This window comes from Vulpes lagopus, chromosome 19 (genome assembly GCF_018345385.1).
Source record: "Vulpes lagopus strain Blue_001 chromosome 19, ASM1834538v1, whole genome shotgun sequence".
Classification (NCBI taxonomy): domain Eukaryota; kingdom Metazoa; phylum Chordata; class Mammalia; order Carnivora; family Canidae; genus Vulpes; species Vulpes lagopus.
This window is the reverse complement of record NC_054842.1, coordinates 18,801,000-18,823,895: the sequence shown is the minus strand read 5'-3', so window position 1 is coordinate 18,823,895 and position 22,896 is coordinate 18,801,000. Positions and strand designations below refer to the sequence as shown.

Genomic DNA, 22,896 nt, shown 5'->3' with positions numbered 1-22,896 from the left:
TATCAGAAATCAAGAAAAATAAACTTTTCAAGTTCCAATAACAATTCTATTATGTTTAAAAAAAAAAAAAAACCTCTAATCTCATAACTATCTGCTTTATAATTCTGTCTCCTCCAACTCTATACAATAGGAAGAGTACCTCCTTTTGTTACCTTAACCCCCAGAGTGGACACATGGCCAAGATACTGAGAAAATTTTGATGGTGACAATGAAATTACTAAAACCAACCACTAAGTTTTACCCATGAAGTCTACTTCCACTAGAAGGGCATTCTCAAATCCTAAATACCTTTACCTTTTTTAACTAAGCATTAAATTTACTAGCTTACTAAGTTAATTTTTTTAAAGATATAGTTTAAACCAACAATGATACAGAGGGCAAGCAGTGTATAAACCATAATTGTGGGATTCAAAAATTCAGTAAAACACATTAAAAGGAAAGCAAAGTGCTTGGATCATCTTAATTTTGAACACTCCCCATCTTGTCCTACTACCCCATTTTCCCCAAATGGTAAATAAGCCTATTATCTTAATATGTAATTGCTAAGTATATAATTTATTCTAATTTTACTTGCTCTGATATCTGGCATTCTATTGACCAAAATTTTTTAAAGCTTAAATAATATAAACAAAAGCAACATATCAATGTAGTTGATAAAAAATATGGAAAACATTGTGGGTTGAGAATTCATAAATGTAGGAAAGTTTGAAGTTTCAGTTTAAGTTATGTCATATAATCATAACTGTATTTTTTAAGGACAGTAATATTATCAGTATCATATATACACAACATTCTAAATAAAAAATTAGTCATTTCCACTATTTTCTTCCTTTCATACATTTGTGTTCTCAATCACAATGTTATACTGCCTTCTTAAATTTTTCTTTTAATTATTACACAACAGCAAGAAACTAATTCTTGAGAAGAATCTCAAAGTTTCAATATTCCAGTCACCAAGTACTAGTACTTTATAATCTGAAATGGACAATTTAATTAATAAAACATCAGACTTTTAATCTGAAGTTCCAGGGTTTAAATCTCTAGTCAAAGATCTAAGCACAGGACAAAACATATACTTGGTGCTCAATACACACTATATAATATTGAACATTTTGTCTCTAGTCTTTCCAGCATAAACCGAAACATACCAAGTGAACTGTGACTGGATACCATACTATGACCATAGTAAGACCAGTGTGAAATGATTTATGTGCTACCAGTGTAGTTCCCAGATAGTTCACATGCATCACAAAAACCACCACCACAACTAACACCCTTTAATGGCAGGCTCAGAAAAAAGGCCAAGGAGACTGAGCTACCTTCTCACACCTGGAGTCATTTCTCCAGGCCCTGGTTGAGTCACACTGGCAAAGTGCTTTGTGGTGGGTGTGCACTGCAAATTCCTGTACTGTATCTGTTCTGTGGATAAACAGAAGACTTCAGTCTCTAAACAGACAACTTGGCACCTTTATAGCAGTACTAAATTTAAAATTTAGGGGTTGGGTTTTTTGTTTTGGAATTTGCTTTTAAAAGCTTCTCTGAATATCTTGTTCTGCAAATGATTACCTTTTCTTGTGCTTCTTTCCAGGCTTTCACTGGGTCAGATTCATAACCTCTCTGGACTAACATTTGAATCAAATCTTTCTTTGACCTATTCTCTATGTGAGGGAAAAATAAAGTTAGGATCAAGAAAAGAGATTCAATTTGTATTTGTTTATATTCTACTGATAAAAATGTCTTCTATTTAATAAACTTTTTTTTTTCCATTTTAACTAATGTTAAAATTTTAAAGGTTGCATCTTACCTATAGTAATTTTTCCTTGTATCTTCTCTAAAATGAAACGGGCTTGATTGTTAAGCTTTGTAGACTCTGCTCCCAACATTCCTACAAGCCATTCCTTACGTAAACCATAATAACTTAATCGTAAATCAAAGAATTCTTTCAAAATGTCTTGCACAGTTTCATACTTCTTGAGACATCCCATATGATCAAATAGTACCTAAGAAAAACACAAAGTTTTTAAAGATGACATAAACCTGTATTGGTATTTTTAACTTGTATGACATCTACAGTATGGAAAATAACTATGACACACTTAAATGAACACACATCACCCCTAAAAGCTGTTGAAAAGAACCAAAACTCTTAAGTATATTTTGCTAAATATTTTTTGGTGGCTCTAAGAACTGAATCCATTCAATTCTTAAAACTATGAAAATATTTAAAATTATTTTGAAAGATAAATAGGTTCTTTAAAAAAAGGTTCTGATTCAAAATGGCTATAAAACCATCTAAGAAATTTTTTTTTCAAACTCAAAACATTTTATCTCTAAGTTTACAAATGTTAAATTTGAAGTTCTCTCTACCCCACATACTCAATAGATGTATATTTGTCTCTTTTTGTTTGTTTTTAATTGTCCTATAATTCAAACTTTCTCAACTTGGAGGAAAATTTTATTTCTTCTCTATCATTTTTCTCCTTTTTTCTGTCTTTCTTAGCAAATTATGGCAGTCTGTCTCAACCACTGTGCTACTGGATTTTTTCTTTATGTCTAAAGGCTAATTGAGAATGGAATGAAGGTAATCATATATGATGCTCACTTTCTACCTTTCTCCTCGATTATATAAAAACACAAATATACAAGTTTAATAAAGCAGATTAGAATTATGGGGAGATAAGTACTCCACAATTAAAATGCTAAAAGAGACAGGCATAAGGAACACGAAAATCCTGTACCAATCACTCCCATAAATTTTGGTCAGTGTGTGTATCCTGTGTGCTCAAGCCCAGATGCATAAATGCACAGTTGGGATTGAGAGTGGTGGATAATAGTAGTGGATAAGAATCTAAAGGAATGAACCATCAGATTCTTCATCAAATATACAGGGGGAAAACCATTCAGACTTACTACAGCCACAACCATCATGAAACCAATCACAAAAATTCTACTTATGGCATGGAAAAAACATTAAATTAATAAGGAATCTAATCAATTACCATGGAATTACAAGTAAGAGTAGTTTGAAGTTTAAAAACTTTGTGCAATCCAGCAGCTTCTGCTTGTGCTAGCTTTTCTTCAGTCATTTTCACCACAAATTTCACAGTTGTATCAGTATGATACTCTTTATAATCAGAAATTAATGCCGGTGTTTTATCTGTTCCATTTAGCATAGGTTCTAAAACCTGTTCTTTGTATACCTATAAAAGATTTAAAAATAAGTAATTCTTTTCCTGAAACACACTTGTTCTCATACTACAAGTCATGAAATTTTTAAATATTCCCAACTCTGGTAGGATAAAAAGAAAAACCTCCCTCACTGTCATCTGCCCAGTCACCACAGAGGACAAAATACCGGGATCTCAATGGTGAAAGAAGATATACAACGTAATAGTTTTGATCTGCTCATACACCAAAGGCAAGGAAAAGGCTGAGCATATCAAGAGGATGACATCAACAACATCTGACAAGAGAGGACATGCATACTTTTAGATCTGTAACAGCTGATACTGACATGAATTTACTGACCATATTTATAAAGGTTCCAAATTAGTATGTCATTCTACATTTAGAGAAATTAAACTTTTAAATTACTATTTGAATACTCAAGGCAGAAATTCAATTGGATAGGTAAAAAATGTATATAGGAATTTTTGAACACTATATAGACTTCAGACAAACAATGATGGAATCAAATTCTTACCGGAAAGTATTGCACTGTCCTTCAGACAGGAAGCTAAAATTCTTCTACTAACCTGTGTCCAAGTTCTAACTGGAAGCTCTGTAATCTCTACTGTGTTTCTATCCACCACAAATATTTCACCACTGACAGCATACTGGTTTTGACCGAGCTCTTGGATCGTTCCTTTAAAGTTTTTGTAGTTCGGAAGCTGCAGAGAAAAATAAAAATAACTTAAGGCCCTGACTTCTCTCCTAACTCCCAGTGTGATATTTGAATGTCCCTTAGCCTATGGTCTACTGCTACTGACAGATTAGTATGACTGAAACTAAATTCCTCGTCAAAAGTCCATCTCCAAATAGTCACTTAATCTTGGATTCACAACTTCCGTTAACTTAATCTCAACATCTCCCAATTTCCAAACCTTAGCTTCAGGTGCCTGGGTGGCTAAGTCTGTTAAGCATCTGCCTTTGGCTCAGATCATGATCCCAGGGTCCTCGGATCAAGTCCCATGTCAGGCTCTCTGCTCAGTGAGGAATCTGCTTCTTCCTCTCCCTCTGCTCCTCCCCCTGCTCTTGCACATGTGCGCGCGCTCTCTCTCTCTCTCTCAAATAAATAAATATATCTTTAAAAAAACAAAAACCAAACCAAAAAAACCTTAGCTCCATATTTCTATATACACATATATGTATCTACCTATATACGTTGAGCACATGAAAAGCATGTATTGACCGAACAGATTGTCTTAATATTCTAAAACACATCTGAAATAATTAAAACACTATAATCTGAGCACTGGGTGTTTTTCTGTATGTTGGTAAATTGAACACCAATAAAAGTTAATTAAAAAAAAAAAACACTATAATCATAAAACATTTTATGCTTCTGTTACAAATATTTTAAAATACTTTAAAGTATTTATGGAAAAAAAGATTTTAAACCATATTCATCATAACATAATGGGGTTTTTTTAGGGTTTTTGTTGTTGTTGTTGTTGTTTTAAAGATTTTATTTATTCATGAGAGACAGAGAGGGAGGCAGAGACATAGGCAGAGGGAGATGCAGGCTCCCTGTGAGGAGACCGATTTGGTACTCAGTCCCAGGACTCTAGGATCACGCCCTGAGCTGAAGGCAGACACCCACCTACTGAGCCACCCAGGCATCCCATGTTTTATTTTAAAATATAAGAATGAAATAAAACTTGGAGAGAAATATGTAAAAATGTGAAGTTTGTTTTCATGTGCTGGTTTTATGACGCATTTTTTCTTTTATTTATATTTTCTACAATGAGCACTACCATTTTTGTTATACAAATACACTTTTACTTAAAGTGTATCATGATAAAGGGGAATTTCCAGATGATTTTTAATCATGTAGAAAAGAGGAGGACACTTTTTTGATAAGTTTTTCTTGGAGGGAGTTTGGGGCAAAAACAAGCACAGTGGATGACATAAGGGCAAAAATTTAAAAAATATGGAGATACATTAAAATATATACAATTTCTTAAGATTCCTTACAACTTTAATATGACTTAGAGAATAAAAACAAAGTTGCATATAATTTTGCCATAAGAACATTGTTCTCTATATAATTTAGTTACTTAAAAACCTGAAATACTAGATATTTTTCATTTTCAATGTGATTTTTCCCCGATAATCCTTATCTCCAGGCTTTTTCTAGAGCTAATCTCTTTTACTATAAGCACATATTAAGTTACACAATAAGAAGGTCTTTATTGTCTGCAATATGTTCGAAAATGAAAATGGTTCCATTATCTTTCTAAAATGGCTGTACGCTGTAGCTTACACATTATTTGTTAAATAAAAAATATAATATTATATAAGCAGTAAGTTCTAAATAATTACCATGGGATGAGGATCCAAGCCATCTAGCATTCTTCTGACATTGTTCACAATTTCTCTAGCATCATAGTTGGGTAGCTTACAAGCCCATCCAGTACCAATGCCCTCCGCACCATTTATTAAAACCATGGGAATTATAGGAATATACCACTCAGGCTCTACACGTTGATTATCATCATAAAGGAATTTAAGCAGGTTGTCATCCACAGCAGGAAAAAGGAGTCTTGATAAAGAGCTAATTAAAGGAAGAAAAGATAAGAAAATGTCCTCATTTTAGCAATTAAAACATTATACATAGAAGACTTTACATTTTAAAAATTAAGAAAAATGTTTTTTAAAATTTTGATTACATGTACTTAACAATACAATTTACCTAAAATAATTACCGAATACATTTCTCTCAGGCAGGAAGCCAGAATAAAATAGCCTTATTTTACTTATGTTGCTTACTTAATAATTTCTTAGTATTGATAAATTACGTTTTATGGATTTCCTTTTACTCTCACTTAATCCCAAAACCCTTCTTCAGCCTAAAAAGTAAAGTTGGATCAGAAAAAAATCCTTACATTAATTAGGACTGGTTTCATCAATAATTCACAAACACTGAGATCAACAAACTTCATTCTATTTGCAATCAACTAATTTGGAACACACACCCTCGACAGAGTACCCTATCATCTCTCCATACTTATAATTCTATTAAACATTTAGTTAGTTCCAATATACTTCAAGTAGACTTTATACCACCATATCAGCAAACTGTTACCTTAACATTGTGAAAATATAACGAGGGCTTGCAGCATCTTTGCCACCATGAAGCCGAGTTCCAAACTGACCAATAGGCTGAAGCAAATTAATGTTGTTACTTCCCACAAAGTTCTGAGCCAAATTCACAATAGTCATCATCAATGCTTGCTATAACACAAAAATATAATATTAATATTCTAGATTTACTATACATATTCCCTAATTTTTATTAAAACCCAAATTCTTGATTCTCTTACATTTCCAAAGAACTTATAAAAAGAAAAACACTTTACTATGCTTAATTATCATTCTTCATGCCAATAAGTATAGTTTTCAACTGATTCTAGTTTTAATGCTTACTTCTCCATGATGATAAGCAGACATCTCTGCAACAGATCCAGCCAACTGAGCAACTTTTACTTCACGTTTATCATTCCTCTTGAAACAGGTAAATAAAACTTTTCGTTGTCCTGGTTTAAAACCTATTTTTAAAAAGAACAACCCTCTTTTAAAAATATTACTCCAGATACAGCTGCAATGGTTCTTTTAATGACAACAATGTCCTAGATACTCAAGAGACAGAAGAAGCAAAGATAGTTTGCTTTTGAAAAATAACTGAAATTGTTACTTGAGATTCTATAACACAGTAAATACATAGTAACATGTTTTTATACCATCTCAGTCTATTCCAAAAGTGAGGTGCCAGGTAAAAGACCACCTTCTAGTCTTAAAGAACTGCTAAGTGGCATCAAATACCTTTCACAGGAGTTGCCGAGTTGTTGAACATTCAGGCATCCAAAGTTTTAGATGTAACTAAAGCAGCAGCAAACCATCAATGAGTGTAAAAAGTATATTGTTAGAGTATCCCAAATCAGAAAATCCTTATAAGGAAGAGATGTGGTGTGGCAATTAAGAATGCAGGCTTTAGAATCTCACCAATCTGGATACTCTTCTCAACTTGGCCATCTACCATTTGACTTTCTGCAAATTACTAAACCAACAGTCTCAGCATCCTCATCAGTGTAATAGAAGTAATTACCTTCCTAACAGGGTGATCATAAGGATTACATGAGATAATGCAAGGAAAGCATTCTGCTCCCTTATTATTCTTCTGGATAGAATCATTCTACTAGGCTAAAGAGCATAGTAATAAACTTTTCAGTATATGCTAGCTATCATCATGGGCTCAGAGCATGGTAGAAACAAGATGACAAAATATGGCCACTTTCCTTGAGAATTTTATAATCTAATTGAGGAGGCAAAATTGACATAAGTAAATTAAGAGGCACACAATACTGGAATAGAAGCTTAGGTATCTGAAACCAATTTAGACTGCAACTGTTAGAAGAGACTTCATAAAAGGGATGTAACTTAAAGCTGAATCAGACGGATGGGTAGAACCATATGCTATTGGCTGAAAACCCAAGGAACCCAAAGATCAACTTGCTAAAAGTTAGAAGGCAAAAATCTGCTCTAACTAGTAGGTACCAGTTTCTAAGCATTTTTTTTCGGCAAGTTTGATAAATTAGGTTTGGGTACTAAGATACAAAGGTGTTTTTAAAATTTATTCTTAGATAATTATTTCAGAATTTATCAAAATCCCATTTTACTTTTTACTTTATAAAGTGTGCAATCAACCTGAGGCAAAACTTAAAAAATTTGAAAAACTTAAAAAAGAGTTTAAGAGATTCAAATTAAGAAATATAAAAGATTTCATTGCTACCAAAAGATCTCAAAAATAAATTCAGAATTTTAAAATTTATTATAAGAATGGCTTTGAGTACATGAAATTAAAATATACTCAATAACTACATACAAAAGTGAGAAAGATTTTAAAATAAAAGCTACTTACCATCAACAAGAGATGGTATAGATCTTTCATTGTCTGAATTTGAGAAGAGAATCAGTTCCTTATTGATGAAATCATTGTAAGTCAAATGCTTTGTTGCTGTACCATACAAAAATTGCTAAGAGAAAAGTTATATAGCAACATTGTCATTATTCCTGCATGAATTTTATCTCTTTCTTCCCCCAGACCACCACTTTTTATGACTAACCTCTGGTAAGCCATGTAACCTACGCTGTCTCCGGTCTTCCATAAAATTTGTTAACCATTCTTTTCTGTCATCAATCTTCTTTTTACTGAATGCCTGAAAGATTCCAGGTAACAATTTCACATGTTAAAAATCAAATTAATTTCATTATACAATTAAAATTTATAAAGGCAAATAATCAATTATTTTCTCAGAAATTGAGTTTTTTTCCAACAGACTTTTGTCAAAAATATACTTAAACAGAAATCTTTCAAAGAACTTTAAAAGCGGAGCATAATCTGCATGCGAGACTGAGGTGAAGAAACATTAAGATTAATTAGTTTGGGCATTAGAGTTCAAAAGAGACTTACAGAAAACCAAGACTTGGAAGAAAGGTATGGCAGGAAGGGGGATGGGTGTTAGGAAAAAAAATTTTTTAATTAACTTGATTACCAAGGTAATGGCAGCATCATCTTCAGGACCAGCATATCTAAACAAGATGCGGTGTCTTTCCATATCAGCAAAATATTCTTTTGCTTCTTTAGCTGTACTGGTACCCAACCCTGCACAATTTAAAAAATAAAACTGAAAAAACTCCAGACAGAGAATGACAAATACCATGAGCTCACTTACATGCAGAATATAAAAAAAGTTGAACTCATAAAAAAGAGAAAAAACAGTAGTTGCCAGGGACTAGGGAGAGGGGAAAGTGGAGAAATGTCAATCAAAGAGTACAAACTTTCAGTTGAAAGGTAAATACATTCTGGGGATTTAATGTATAGCATGGTGCCTACAGTTAATAATACTACACTGTATACTTGAGAACTGCAGAGAGTAGACCTTAAAATGTTCCATCCATACTCACAAAAAATTAACTATGTGAGGTGATGGATATGTTAATTGACTTGATTGTGGTAATCATTTTATAACATAAAGATATATCAAATCATGTTGTACACTTTAGATATGTATAATTTTACTTGTCAATTATTTGATAAAGCTGAAAAAAGTTAGATGAATTATGAATATTAATGGCTATTTAAAACCATTAGGTGAAAAGCTAATAGATCAAGCTGGCCACACCTGTACCAAAGAATCAGTTTTAGTAAACAACAAATGCCAGACATTACATGCCTCCTGACGTAAATATACAATACAAATATATAATACATCTGTTAAATGTTTCTGCCACATAAATCTAATCCAAATCTGTATCAAGCCTCCAACTTAACTGCCAGTTAATAGAAAATAAGGGGTGGAGGAATACATCATATATTCAATGAAATTGCAGGGATAATCAGCAAAATCCAGAATGTGGAAAATTATATAGGACAAACCATCTAACTTTTTGAATAAATAGCAAGGAAAAAAATATGAAATGAGAAATAGTATATTAAGATTTAATAGCCTTATCAAACTGAATATGCATTGTGTGGACCTTGATTGGATATGGACTCAAAACAAATAAAAAAACATTTTAATATAATCAGGAGAAGTTTAACACTGACTAGAATATATAAGGTTATTTTAAAAAGATGCAATAATGGGGCAGCCCTGGTGGCCCAGCGGTTTAGTGCCGCCTTCGGCCCGGGGTGTAATCCTGGAGACTCAGGATTGAGTCCCACGTCAGGCTCCCTGCATGGAGCCTGCTTCTCCCTCTGCCTGTGTGTCTGCCTCTCTCTCTTTCTATGTCTGTCATGAATAAATAAATAAAATCTTTTTTAAAAAAAAAAAAGATACAATAATGAAATTATGGACATTTTTAAAACATGCTACACGCAAAAGTATTATGGAAATAATATAACATCTAGAAGTTATTTCAAATTAATAAGGAGGAGATGAGAAGCATTTTGATAAACAGGATTGGCAGTGGAATGGTTATTATTAGAGTACATGGGAAGCCCATCATAACACTCTCTCTACTATTATAAAATTTTCCATAAATTCTTTAAAAATCAGCAATAGCTGTTTTTGTCATCTAAAACTTTCAAAATATTTTATGATCTCAAAAACATATTTATATCACTGGTAACTTCACAAAATTTAAGTATTTTAAAATACAAACCTTTGTAGTATTTTATTTTCCAGGCTTTCTGGTTTTCTATATGTTTTTTCCACTCATCAAATTCAGGAATACTATAGAAGGAAAGTTCCTGCTTATTTTTGCTAGCCTTAAATTAATAAAAAAAAAATTAGTTTTCTGCTATTCTTTTAAGACAACAGTATAAAAATATATTAATGTAAATAGTACCTTTACAATAGGAGTAATGAACTCTTCAAGAAAACCATGCTTCAAAAGTGATGGCCAATTGTGATGGATGAAATTAATAAGTAGGCCTTTTATATGAGAACCATCTTGATCCTAAATAAATGTTAGTAAAAAATGCTATAATTTTATGAAATAAAATTTATTTATGTAACTAAATTTTAAAAAGTAGGAATGTAGCAGAGGCAAAATTCCATTCAAATTTTGGAACTGCACTTTACAAGCCAGTAAAGACCATCCTTTGGAGGATCACAGTAAGGAATTTTTCTTAAAATTCAAATAATGAATACAGCTAGTGATAGACTAAATCTTCCTATCATTTCAAAATACACTATCATTATATGTTTTATATAGATTTCACTGAAAGAATGATTTAAGAATGGAAATACATAAAACATGGTTATAATGCCACTTCACTTAGCAAGGGAAGGAGTAATACACAGAATACAGGTATTCACAAGTCTTATCTTGATATAAAAACTGCTAAATTTCTGCTTAAAACTACACAGCAGCTTTTTCAGTGGAAGATTTTCTCTACAAATGCTTTTAATCAAGTACAAGAGACATGCAGGTGAATGCTTATGAAATTCTTCCTTTTCAGTTTTCTAGCTCTTTCCTAATTACTATCATTGTACTATTCAAGTCCTAGTTTTTGCACATCCTAAATTATGCCATCATATAGAAACACTGACCATTATCCTATCAATTAATCTTTCTTGCTTATAAATTTCATAATTTCCTTTCAACTTATAGGTAGGCTTCAACCCCGTAATACTATAATATGTTCTACTCTTCTCATATTTATTGCATTTAAAAACATTTTTAAAATAGCCAAAAAGATGGCTGTGCCGTAATTAAGATAATATAAAATGAGCTTCAAACAAACAGTGCCACTGAATGTTTTCTACTCCTCCCTTTGATGTACAATTATTTTCCCTTTTACTTTTTTGAAGCAAGTCGCATGAAACAAATATCATAAGGGCACTCTGAAAAAGATAACTTTTAAATATGTGGCAACCTTTAAACCAACCTGATCAGTCATAATCATAATCTTCCCATAGCGTAAAGTTTTCAGAGATTCTGCATCATCATAACTTTTCTTGTATTGTAGACCAACTATTTTGATAATATTGTTTATTTCTGCATTTTCCATGATCTGAACAAAAAGAGAAATTCAAAGTATGTTACAAGTGTTCAGGGTACCTGGTTGGCTTAGTCAGTAGAGTATGTGACTGTTGATCTCAGGGTTGAAAGTTCAAACCCCATATTAGGTGGCGAAAGGACTTAAAAGTAGAATTTTTTTAAAAAGGGTTGAAATACATAAAAAATAAGTCAGAATTTACTTTTAAAATTCAACAATTTTAATAAAGTGGGAGATATATATGAGAGAGAAAGATACATACCTGTTTATGAGAAGCTTCCCGTACATTAAGAATCTTTCCCCTAAGTGGAAAGACTCCGTATCTGTCTCGCCCAATCACACCTAATCCAGACACAGCCAGCGATTTGGCAGAGTCTCCCTCTGTTAGTATTAGTGTACACTCCAGGGAATGTTTGCCACCTAGGAGATATTAGAAATGACATATATTCCAAATTCCTCAACTTTATCAATGAGAAATACAAAGCCAGAAAAATTAGTAATCACAGGATAATAGTGAAAGACTATATAAGATTAACATTATGCTCAGCATAGTTTCAATGTTAGGAATTCAATAAAATATACCTATCCCTTAAAAATTTATAATATGTGATGCATGTGACAAATTTAATGAAGAAAAATTATTCTCTGAACATAAAATTATATACTCTGTGGAAAATGAGTATTTTCTGTAAGTTGATAAATAAAAACTTAAATCAAAATCTTGGAAAAAAAAATCTGAATCTTACCAGCATCATTAGCATCATCCAGTTTGGGAATACCTTTGATTTTACTATACTTTACTGATGAACACTTCTTGTTCAGCTGAGTCTGAGCCTTAAATTTCACCCAATTCAGAATACTTTCTACAATGCCACAGTTAGAAGCCTAAAAATCAAACAATAGTGATATACAAACAAGCTGTAAGCTCATACACTTAGCTAAAATTAATGTAATACTTGGAATCTGTGCAGTTATATGGCCAAAGGCTAATGGTGATGATAATAATAATGATACACTCTAGTAAATTTTACTCTAACTACAGTTAACTCAGGCAGCTATACACAATAACCTATTGTACAGAAATGCAAACATATGAATAAAGAGCAACTTTCAGATACAATAAAAACTCTATTATAATAAACTCCATGAAAAGTACACATAGCTTCTGTTACAAGTTTATTTTGTTAAAATTAACAAGGTAAAAGCCGATCCATTCATGAATTTACTAGCTGGGAGATTCCTAGACACTGGCATTTCTTATATTCCTCAAAAATACAAATCTTAAATTTGATAATAAGAACTTCAACTTATATATTGTGTGTCAGCATGCAGTGGGGACAAGATGTTAACCCAAAAGAAGAGTGAAGAATCTCTGAGTTGGAGCCATTTATTTTCCATTATCCTGGGTAGTTTGATTTTAGGTATGAGAAATCGCTTACTGGAATGTTTGAGATATAAAAAGAGGTGGACTATATTGCCAAATCTAAACTTAATCCATTCAAAACAGAAAAGTACAAAATCTAAAATCAAATCACTTCATAATGAATCCGATGAAGGCAGAAACTTACAAAACCATTAATGTAGGGTCCTTTGTATTCAGAATTCATTATTAGATGCAAAAATACTATTTCTATAGGCTTTACGTTAGAACCTGAAAAAAAACTTTTGTTTTTGTTTTTGAGAGTGTATCTTTGAATTTACAATACCAGAATGTGACAAGTTATTTCTGACAATTACACAACACTCCTCCACCAAACTAAATTTCCACAGAGGAGGAGTTATGATTTATTCATCTTTACATTCTCAGTCCAAATATATTTAAAGGCACTTTACATATGCTTATTTAATACTGGTGTACAGTAATGGTACTGCCGAACAAGGGAAGTGAAGTAAATCTTGCTTATATACAATAGATTATGAGAAATTATCAACTGCATGGCTCAGTTATAAGTCTAAGATTATTTGTATTCTCACCTCATTTCAAAAAGGTTAAAACAGTCCAAAGAAATATGTGCAAAGTAAAATGTAATTTTAAAATATGTAGAACATGATAAATTTTACATTATACACAGATTACCAAAATTTCAAAAAAAATATGCAAAAGTAAAAATCAGTAAAGTTGAAAGGAGTAAAAAAAGTGAAATCTGGAGTCCTTTAAGGATCTGTAAATTTGTTAGAGGAAAATTGGGCTGTATAACGGCCAATAAAAAGCTAAAAACACTTTATTCTTGGCAAAACAATCCATTGTTTTACCAAAGTCTATATTTAGTAGTTCTCAGAATTAAGTCTATTAGTTTACATTATAAATGCCTATGCCCATAGTCAATATAAGAGAAACTAATCACAGATAGAAAAAAGAAAACTACTTAATCCACTCTCAATAAAAACACATTGAAAAATAATAAAAATTTTACTTACTGCTTTAAAAAATTTTTCTGATAGTTGGCATTTAGACCCAAAACTTTTGGGTTGCAGAGTCATGTTTTCCTTAGTCTGAGAATCAAAAGTTGGATTTTCAATAAGGCAATTAATAAAAACCCATATGTGGTTTTTCACCTGTCAAAAACATAACCAAAAAAGATCAACATCAGAACTGGTATCATTAAATAATTCAACAGAATATATAAAGCACCACTTACTTGAAATGGTTTTACTGATACACCAGCTTTGTTCTTTTTCTTAACTACTTCAATCAGTTTACCAACAACTTGATCTACTACATAATCCACATGACGTCCACCCTAAAGAAGAACAAAAAAAGAGAATATAAAATCTTCTATAGTTAGGGTAGCAAAATACTTTACATAGTTGTCTTTTTTTTTTTTAATGAGCATTTAATCTTCACAACTTTGTGGAGTCAATAGTATTAACCCAATTACACAGAGGCATAATATGAATCTCAAAATTGCAGAGTTGGGATTTTAAAAATAAGGTCTTTTTGACTCTAGGACCAATTAGCCGACTGCATAAAACTATACACAAAGTAAAAACAATAGAATAAAAATACAAAGAAGTGAGAATGAATACTGGCAGACACAAGATTTAAACTTAGGGAATGGGGCAACCATTACCAGTTGGCCATCCAATGTCCATTCCTCCCTTTATTGAAAAACCTTTATTGTTTTTACCTGGCAACAGGCCCAGTTGAAAACATTAACCAATCCAGACACCCTTACAGCTAGAGGCAGCCTCTTGACCCAGTGCTAGCCAGAGATGTTAGTAAGGAACACTGGATGGGATTTCCAGGAAAACTACTATATCCCTGATCAAAAGGGAGTGATCTAGTTGGTATACACATTTACCCCTTCCTCTCTTCCTACAACCTGGAATTAAGACATACAGAAGCCAGCAGGCACTGTAAAAACATGAGAATGAAAGCCACATGCTAAGGATGGCAGAAAAGAAAGCCAGGAAGAGCCTGGTCCCTGATAATACTGTAGAGTCACACAGTACAAACTAGGACTGTCCCAGTTCCCAGTTAGAAGAAAAAAAAAAAAAAACTTTTACATCTTTATGCCACTGTATTCTATTACATATAGTAAGATGCAATTATAATTGATGCAAAATTTTTTGACTTGAGAAAGTGATGCTAGATTATAGAAAACAATTGAGTCTTGAAAAAATTAGTTAAAATTTGAATAAGAGTGACAAATTATCAAACCACTGCTTTAGATTATCCTAAGATATATGCTTGTATTGCCTAAGGCTTTATTATGATCAGTGGACAAATGCTTTTAGACAAGAAAAATTTTATTTGCTTTTGAAATCCAAAAAGCCGACAGAAGAATGGTTCAAACTCCTTGGAATGGCATATAACACAACCTGACCACCAAACAGACTCCTCTCCTGTTAGTCTTTTTTACGCTCTAAACTCAGAACACAGAATAAGGAATGTGTTAACATTCTAAATTTATAAAATATAAATGTATTCAACTATAAACACTAGTCATATAAACTCAATGCTCAATGGATGTTTAAATTATAAGAGTTATTTTCACAGAAAATAAGCTTTCATCTTCATAAGCCAATTTTGATTTCACAAAAGAAGATTTGGGGCTTTTTGTTATTGTTAGTGTTTCTTATTTTGTTTTTAATGAAATATTGTTTTATCACTGACATGGTAACAAAGAAGTACACTTACTTTTGTTGTTGCAATACTATTTACAAAGCTGATTTGCTGGAATCCCTTTTCACTCAGTGTGAGACAAACATCCCATCTTTCATTTGCAAGTTCATGAATAACTTTCAGGGCCACTCCAGTTTCATCCAACTTGTCTTTCACATAAAGATCTACATAACTACGAAATCCATTCACCTATTAATTTGAAAACCAAAACCCATGAGTAATCTAATATTAGCAACTCAACCAGGTGAATGCCATCAGGTACTCTTACACATTTCCTCTCATGTACAACAGCTCTTACTTCTCAGATCCAAAATTTCAAGACTTCCCCCATTCTATTCCTTGATCCCTGATTCATTTTTATATGTACCTGATAAAGAGAGGTTATGAAGGGACAACTGGACAGGTAAATTATAAACTCTTTAAAGTTTAAGTTTCAAAATGACAAAGACTTCCAGTTTGAATTCAGATATGTACAAGGCTTTAAAAAAGGATGAAAGATAAGAAGCTTCTGCCTTTACAAGGAAACAGCTGGTCAGACAGCAAACTGATTTTTTAAGAACCCTCAAAAAATTGAATTCACAGGACAGCTGGTCATCTTGTATATGAAGAGAAACAGGTGTCTGTAGGGAGACACAGAATACTAACCAGTTTGCTTAAGTGAGGCAGAAGCTGCCTAATGTTATACAAGCCAAAAGGAACATTAAACCAGAAATTCTGACAAGATGCTTATAGGACAAATGTAGACGGTGTGTGAAGCACCTGAGGATTGTCATCATATAAATTGCTACATTTACAGGCTTTTTCTCCAGAAATTCCAGCAGGTTCTCACAGGCGAGGTCAGGGAAAACCTAGAAGTTGTTCCCCACCCATGGTGCTGCTGGTTGAAGGGGCGGGGAGAATAATAGCAGCCACTGAGAATTCCACCCAGACCCATCTCTCTTACCCAACCCATCCACCTAAATAAATAAATGCTTAGTTTTCAGGGGGGAAGGATACTGCTAAAATGTATTGGTAAAATACCACTACAGCTGGAATAAAATAATAACATCTTAGCCCTACTACCTCATCCCACACCCATTTCATTAAGAGAAAAAAAAAGTTTATTTTACACAGCAGGGAGCCTGAAGAATACTAAATGAGAATACTGGTGGATACATGCTACAGCTAGGGGAAAATAAAGGGCAGAGGAAAAATCTCTACCTCTAAAAGAGAGGCAGAAACACTTGTGAAGGCCAAACCCAAGACACAGGGCCAGTATATAGTCCAAAGTCTTGAGACTCAATCAGACATAAGTATCCTACAACCTACCACCATGTTAACAGTCCTTCAATAGTAACTGTGGGTTTCAGCAGGGAGAGCTGCAGAGACAGACCCTTCTTGAAGGGGCAATTCCAAGGCAAGGCCCAAAAACAAAAGACAAAAACAAGGAAGAATTTGAAGTTCCCGGTGCCCAGAGCAACAACAAACTTCAACACTAGTTAAATACAACAATAAACTGCAAACACAGCCATTTTCTGTACAGATTAAACATAAATCCTGATACTACCAAGCCTATCTACTCCATATCTACTATCCAACATGGCTGATTGTCAACAAAAACTTACAAGGCATGCCAAAAGGCAAGAAAACAGAAAAGACAAAGCAATCATAAGAACCAAACTCAGAGGGGATCCCTGGGTGGCTTAGTGGTTTAGCGCCTGCCTTCGGCCCAGAGCACATAATCCTAGAGTCCTGGGATTGAGTCCCACATCAGGCTCTCTGCATGGAGCCTGCTTCTCCCTCTGCTTGTGTGTCTGCCTCTCTCTCTATGTCTCTCGTAAATAAATAAATCTTAAAAAAAAAAAAAAAAAAAGAACCAAACTCAGATATGTCACATATTTTTAACTATCACGAAGACATTTAAAATAACTATGATTGGGATCCCTGGGTGGCTCAGCAGTTGAGTGTCTGCCTTTGACTCAGGGCATGATCCTGGAGTTCTGGGATCAAGTCCCACATCGGGTTCCCGGCATGGAGCCTGCTTCTCCATCTGCCTGTGTCTTTGCCTCTTCTCTGTGTTTCTCATGAATAAATGAATCAATATTTAAAAAAATAAATAAAATAAAATAAAATAAAATAAAATAACTATGATTACTATGTTAAATGCTCTACTGGAAAAGGCAGACAATATACAACTTCATCAGAGACATGGAGCCTATAAGAAAGAATCACATGGAAATGCTAGGAATCAAAGACACAGTTAAAGATATGAAGAATGCCCCTGGCAGACTCTCATCAACAGACCCGACATATAAAGGAAAAAAATTAGTGAATTTAAAAATAGGGCAACAGAAATTAACAAACTGAAACACAAATAGAAAATAATGAATAAAGCAGAGCAAAACATCCAGGAACTTAGGACAATATCAAACTACATAACATATACATAACTGGAATACCAGAAGAAAGGAACAGCAAAGAAATATTTGAGAAATAATGGCCAAAATTTTTCCAAAATTAGTGACAGACACCAAACAGATCCAAGCAGCTCAGAAAATAGAATGAAAAAAAAATACAACATCAAAAAACAAAAAAACCCCATATAAACACCTAAGTATATCATATTCAAAAAAAAAAAAAACAAAAAAACAAAAGGAAAACAAAGACAAAATCTTCAAAGCAGTGAGAGAGAAAAATAAACACCTTACCAACAGAGGAAGAAGAAAATGAACTACAGTGGACTTCTCATCAGAAACCATACAAACAAGAAGACAATTGGATGACATTAAAAGAAATATACTGTAAACCCATAATTTCTTTATCTGGTGAAATTCTGTATCTTTTGAAAGTGAAGGAAAATACTCTCTCAAGCAGACTGAAGGAATTTGCCAGACCTACCTATAAAAAATTAAAATTTTCAGGCAGAAGGAATATGATTAGGATCAGAAACTCAGATCTATACCAAGAAATTAGGAGTATTGAAAATGGAATAAATGAAGTAAAATAGAATCCTGTGTTGTATTTTTAATTGTTCTAAAAGATAACTGACTACTTAAAGCAGTTAGATTTTACTATAAGCTGCCCACAAAATAACAAAGCATTTACTATTTTAGAAGACACTTACAGGCAATTTCTTTCCATTAAACATGACCTTGACCCCCTTGCATGAACCAGCCAAATCATAAGCTCTTCTGGTCATGAGGGCCACAATATCCTTGTCAAGCTTTTCCATCTTAAATTTAGACAGATCTGGTTGGAATGTTATGCATGTGTAATCTTCACCATCAAAATGTTTAATTTTGGCTTCAGAAGTCTTCATCATGTTATTCATCCATGTCTTTAAAAGAAAAAATACTCAAATATTTCTATAACGCTTCTATATTTTATAATACATACTCAGTTCATGAAATACATTCACTTACCACAACTATATCCATTTTCCAGCTTCCCAACAAACCAAATCCTTAAAACTGATATTAAAGATGAAAAAAATTTAACAATATAGTAGTCCCTCCTTATCTATGTTCCAATACCAGAAACCATGGATAGTACGAAACCCTAATACATACTCTTTTTTTTCCTATACACACCAATGATAAATCTTAATTTATAAATTAGGCACAGTAAGAGATTAACAATTAATAAAATAGAACAATTATACTGTAATAAAAGTTATGTTATTGTGGTCTTTCTCTCTCTCAAAATATCTTACTGTACTGTACTCAACCTTCTTGGATGATGTAAGATGATTAAATGCCAACATGACAAGATAAAGTGAAGTGAATGATGTATGCACTGTGAAAGAGCATTAGGCTACTACTGACCTTCCAACAATATGTCAGAAGGAGGATCATTTGCTTCTGAACCGCGGTTCACCGCGGGTAACTAAAATCATGAAAAGTGAAACCACAGATAAGGAGGGTGGGGGGAACACTACTATATTATAATAACCTCATTTGAAAATAAGCAAAATGAACTGCACAACTTTATACACTATTAGTAAAATAACTTTTAAATTCTTCAGCATAACCATTTAGAATTTTATAGAAAAAATAAGTATGATGCTTTCCTAACCAAATTACTTTAGCTTATGTAAAATTTCAAACTATTTTCAAAGGCCTACCACCAAAGTAAAATAAGACAATTTTAAAATACGAATTTGATGAATCAATGAGGACTTTTTCAAATATGCTAACTGGATACATTTCAATGAGTCTATAAGGTTCAAGCCTATTAAATAAAGCTCTTTGTTTTGAAGGAACAGAAGAAAGACAGGTTTATGTAAAATCTCCTAGGCATTCTGAAGTCTTTATACTCTGCTGACATGGTCAATGCTTTTTAAAAAAAAGTGGGGTGGGGGGTGGGATATAGGCATCACTGCCATTTACCTAAGGTTCTATTATCTTCACAAAGGAACAAAACACACACACAAAATTAGACACAATTCTTTCATACCTGCTTAAAACTATGTTTGTATTCTTTGCAAGCAGTTTCTACTGTAAACTTAGTACTGAAAATATTACAAAGTTTTGCACCATAACCATTACGACCACCTGTAAGAACAATAAAATGTGAAAGGTTTAATGAAAAGGATTTTAGGAACTTTGTTAATTTACCCACCATGTGGCAGGTCTGTTGCAAAATAGTTCCACTTACTGCATTATCTTAACAATCACCAATTGAATATTTCAGAAGTATATTTAGATTTTTTTTTATTTAAAGAAAAATACAATTAAGACATAGCACATATAGTAATAAAATTAACATGCATTTTGTAGATTCATTAACTTCATCACAATTTAAAATTCAAAAACAATTAAGCTTGTTGACTCCTATAATCAAGTAAATCTATGTGAGTATGAAATCTGAGCTTTCTATCAAAGTTACTTCTCGATTACAAAATTTTAATCTACATATTTTCCTAAAGCCTTGGATTCATTTTTTGTTTTTGTTTTTGTATTTTTGTTTTGTTTTGTTTTTTTAAGCCTTGTTTTGAAAAATAAATAAAAACCACTGGCCCCCTTGAGCAATGGAATAAGTGGGAAAACATTTGATTTTGATCACAGTACTTCGATTCTATTTCTAAAACCTAGATTTGCATTCTTGACCCTTGTAAAAAAAAAACAGTTTAGAAGTAATTTGATACCATAAGACATGGTGCTTATGTAATAAGAAATTCACATGTATAGGAATCCTGTATCTCACTTTCATCATTACTCTAATTCAAAACTCAAACTATCAGCCAAGTTAGAGTTCTAGGAATTGTAGCATAATCCCATGTACTATCAATTAAGCTTTTAAAATGTCTATGTCAGACTATAATCAAGATAATACTTACACATGATAGTTTTTTTTTAATAGATACTATTCTGAAAAGAATTTTCTCACAATAAAGCTACACAGGTTTCCTTTGTAATATCTTATATAGGAATAGTTAAATTTTATGTTAGAAGCATAAAAAATTCAATAAAAAATCTGATCAGCCATTTAGACATTACCTGTTACTTTTTTCTCATCATCATCATAGTTACTGGATGTTAAAAGCTGTCCAAAAATTAATGCAGGAACATAAACTTTCTCTACTTTGTGTTCTACTACTGGAATGCCTTTCCCATTATTCCAAATGCTTATAATGTTAGATTCACTGTAAATAAAACAAGCAGAGTTTAAAGCTTAAAATGACTTAACAGTCTATTAATTTCCATAAAAAGTAAAGTAATCCAGAATAAACATGAATAATTATAAGCAAAACTCTAAACATTCCTAATTGGCCAGCACTCATTCTTCAAGAAAATACTTGCTGAGGATACATACTTCTACCTGAATCATAACTCAAAATAGGACCACTAAGCACTACAGGTAACAGAAAAATTTCTCTGGAAAAGAAACTCTTCTCAACCTCCCCAAAACTAGGAAAGCAGTGAAGCTTTTACAAAATCAGCTCCAGATTCTGTTTTCTCTTCATATACATGAGCCAGGATCCTCTGCTTCCTTCTACCAGTATACCACCTGTAAACCACAAGCTTTGTAGAGTCAGCTGCCACTGCCATTTTCATTTCCTACCTAACCATTACTACATTACAAATGGAAAACAACAATGTGAAATGTATTCCATTCTCACCCTAAATATTATAGGGTTGTTTACATTGTGGCAATCACTGTCATAAATTAATTTTAGTGGTTTTTAAATATGTAGATACCTATTTTAAGTTTTCCTATCACAAAGCCATCCATTTAAACCCTGAATGGTATGCAGTAGAGGCTCCTATAGCTAACTGTAACTTTACATAGGCAATAGTCCTAATGGAAAATCTTGCCTATTCAATCATTTCGAGTAGTATATCCTACAATGCCTTTACCCATTTAAACGCCAAATTTGCAAAGAAACACAGCTTCATAACCAACACTTAGAATTGACCTAAAAAGCTACCATTTGACAATTTGATCTATAATTATTCTTAGATATACAGTTTCACTCACACATATACACCTTAACCTCTGAAGAATTATTAGAAGTAGTTATTACAATTAAAGTTTGTTATAAGAGACAAAATTAAAATTATATACTCAGGGAGAAATCAATTAATTAAATCAAAACAGGAAAGGAGGGAAGGAGAGAGAAAGGGAAACTAACATAATTTTTAGCATATCTTCTCTCTCTAAATCAGCAACCAACTTTTCTTTCCCTCATTGTACAATACAGGTTCAGCTCTTCAAATGCCCTGGGCTCAAATTTTGATAGCATTTTTTTAAAGATTTTATTTATTTATTCATGGAAGACACACACAGAGAGAGAGAGAGAGAGAGAGAAAGAGAGAGGCAGAGACACAGGCAGAGGGAGAAGCAGGCTCCATGTAAGGAACCCGAAGCGGGAACTCGATCCCAGGTGTCCAGGATCATGCCCTGGGCAGAAGGTAGCGCTAAACCGCTGAGCCACTGGGGCTGTCCTTGATAGCATTTTTTTTTAAAGATTTTATTTACTTATTCACAAAAGACACAGAGATAGAGGCAGAGACACAGGCAGAGCCAGGAGAAACAGGCTCCATGCAGGAAGCCCCGTGCG

General features: G+C 32.9%; 1 protein-coding gene across 2 annotated transcripts in view; it reads right to left on the bottom strand.

Moving 5' to 3' along the window:
- TOP2B (DNA topoisomerase II beta) overlaps window positions 1-22,896 on the bottom strand; it is a 58,524-nt gene that overhangs the window by 15,302 nt on the left and 20,326 nt on the right. For both annotated transcript variants that reach the window (XM_041734110.1, XM_041734111.1), the window contains exons 5-25: window positions 21,332-21,477; window positions 20,289-20,386; window positions 18,958-19,170; window positions 15,870-16,043; window positions 14,368-14,469; window positions 14,147-14,284; window positions 12,475-12,613; window positions 11,991-12,148; window positions 11,618-11,743; window positions 10,573-10,683; window positions 10,387-10,492; window positions 8,775-8,884; window positions 8,346-8,438; window positions 8,141-8,255; window positions 6,649-6,770; window positions 6,308-6,456; window positions 5,545-5,776; window positions 3,756-3,890; window positions 3,000-3,200; window positions 1,805-2,000; window positions 1,567-1,658 (exon numbers count right to left, since the gene is read on the bottom strand). In XM_041734110.1, the coding sequence (XP_041590044.1) occupies window positions 1,567-1,658; window positions 1,805-2,000; window positions 3,000-3,200; window positions 3,756-3,890; window positions 5,545-5,776; window positions 6,308-6,456; window positions 6,649-6,770; window positions 8,141-8,255; window positions 8,346-8,438; window positions 8,775-8,884; window positions 10,387-10,492; window positions 10,573-10,683; window positions 11,618-11,743; window positions 11,991-12,148; window positions 12,475-12,613; window positions 14,147-14,284; window positions 14,368-14,469; window positions 15,870-16,043; window positions 18,958-19,170; window positions 20,289-20,386; window positions 21,332-21,477 (2,956 nt within the window). The remainder of the gene's footprint in view (window positions 1-1,566; window positions 1,659-1,804; window positions 2,001-2,999; window positions 3,201-3,755; window positions 3,891-5,544; window positions 5,777-6,307; window positions 6,457-6,648; window positions 6,771-8,140; window positions 8,256-8,345; window positions 8,439-8,774; window positions 8,885-10,386; window positions 10,493-10,572; window positions 10,684-11,617; window positions 11,744-11,990; window positions 12,149-12,474; window positions 12,614-14,146; window positions 14,285-14,367; window positions 14,470-15,869; window positions 16,044-18,957; window positions 19,171-20,288; window positions 20,387-21,331; window positions 21,478-22,896) is intronic.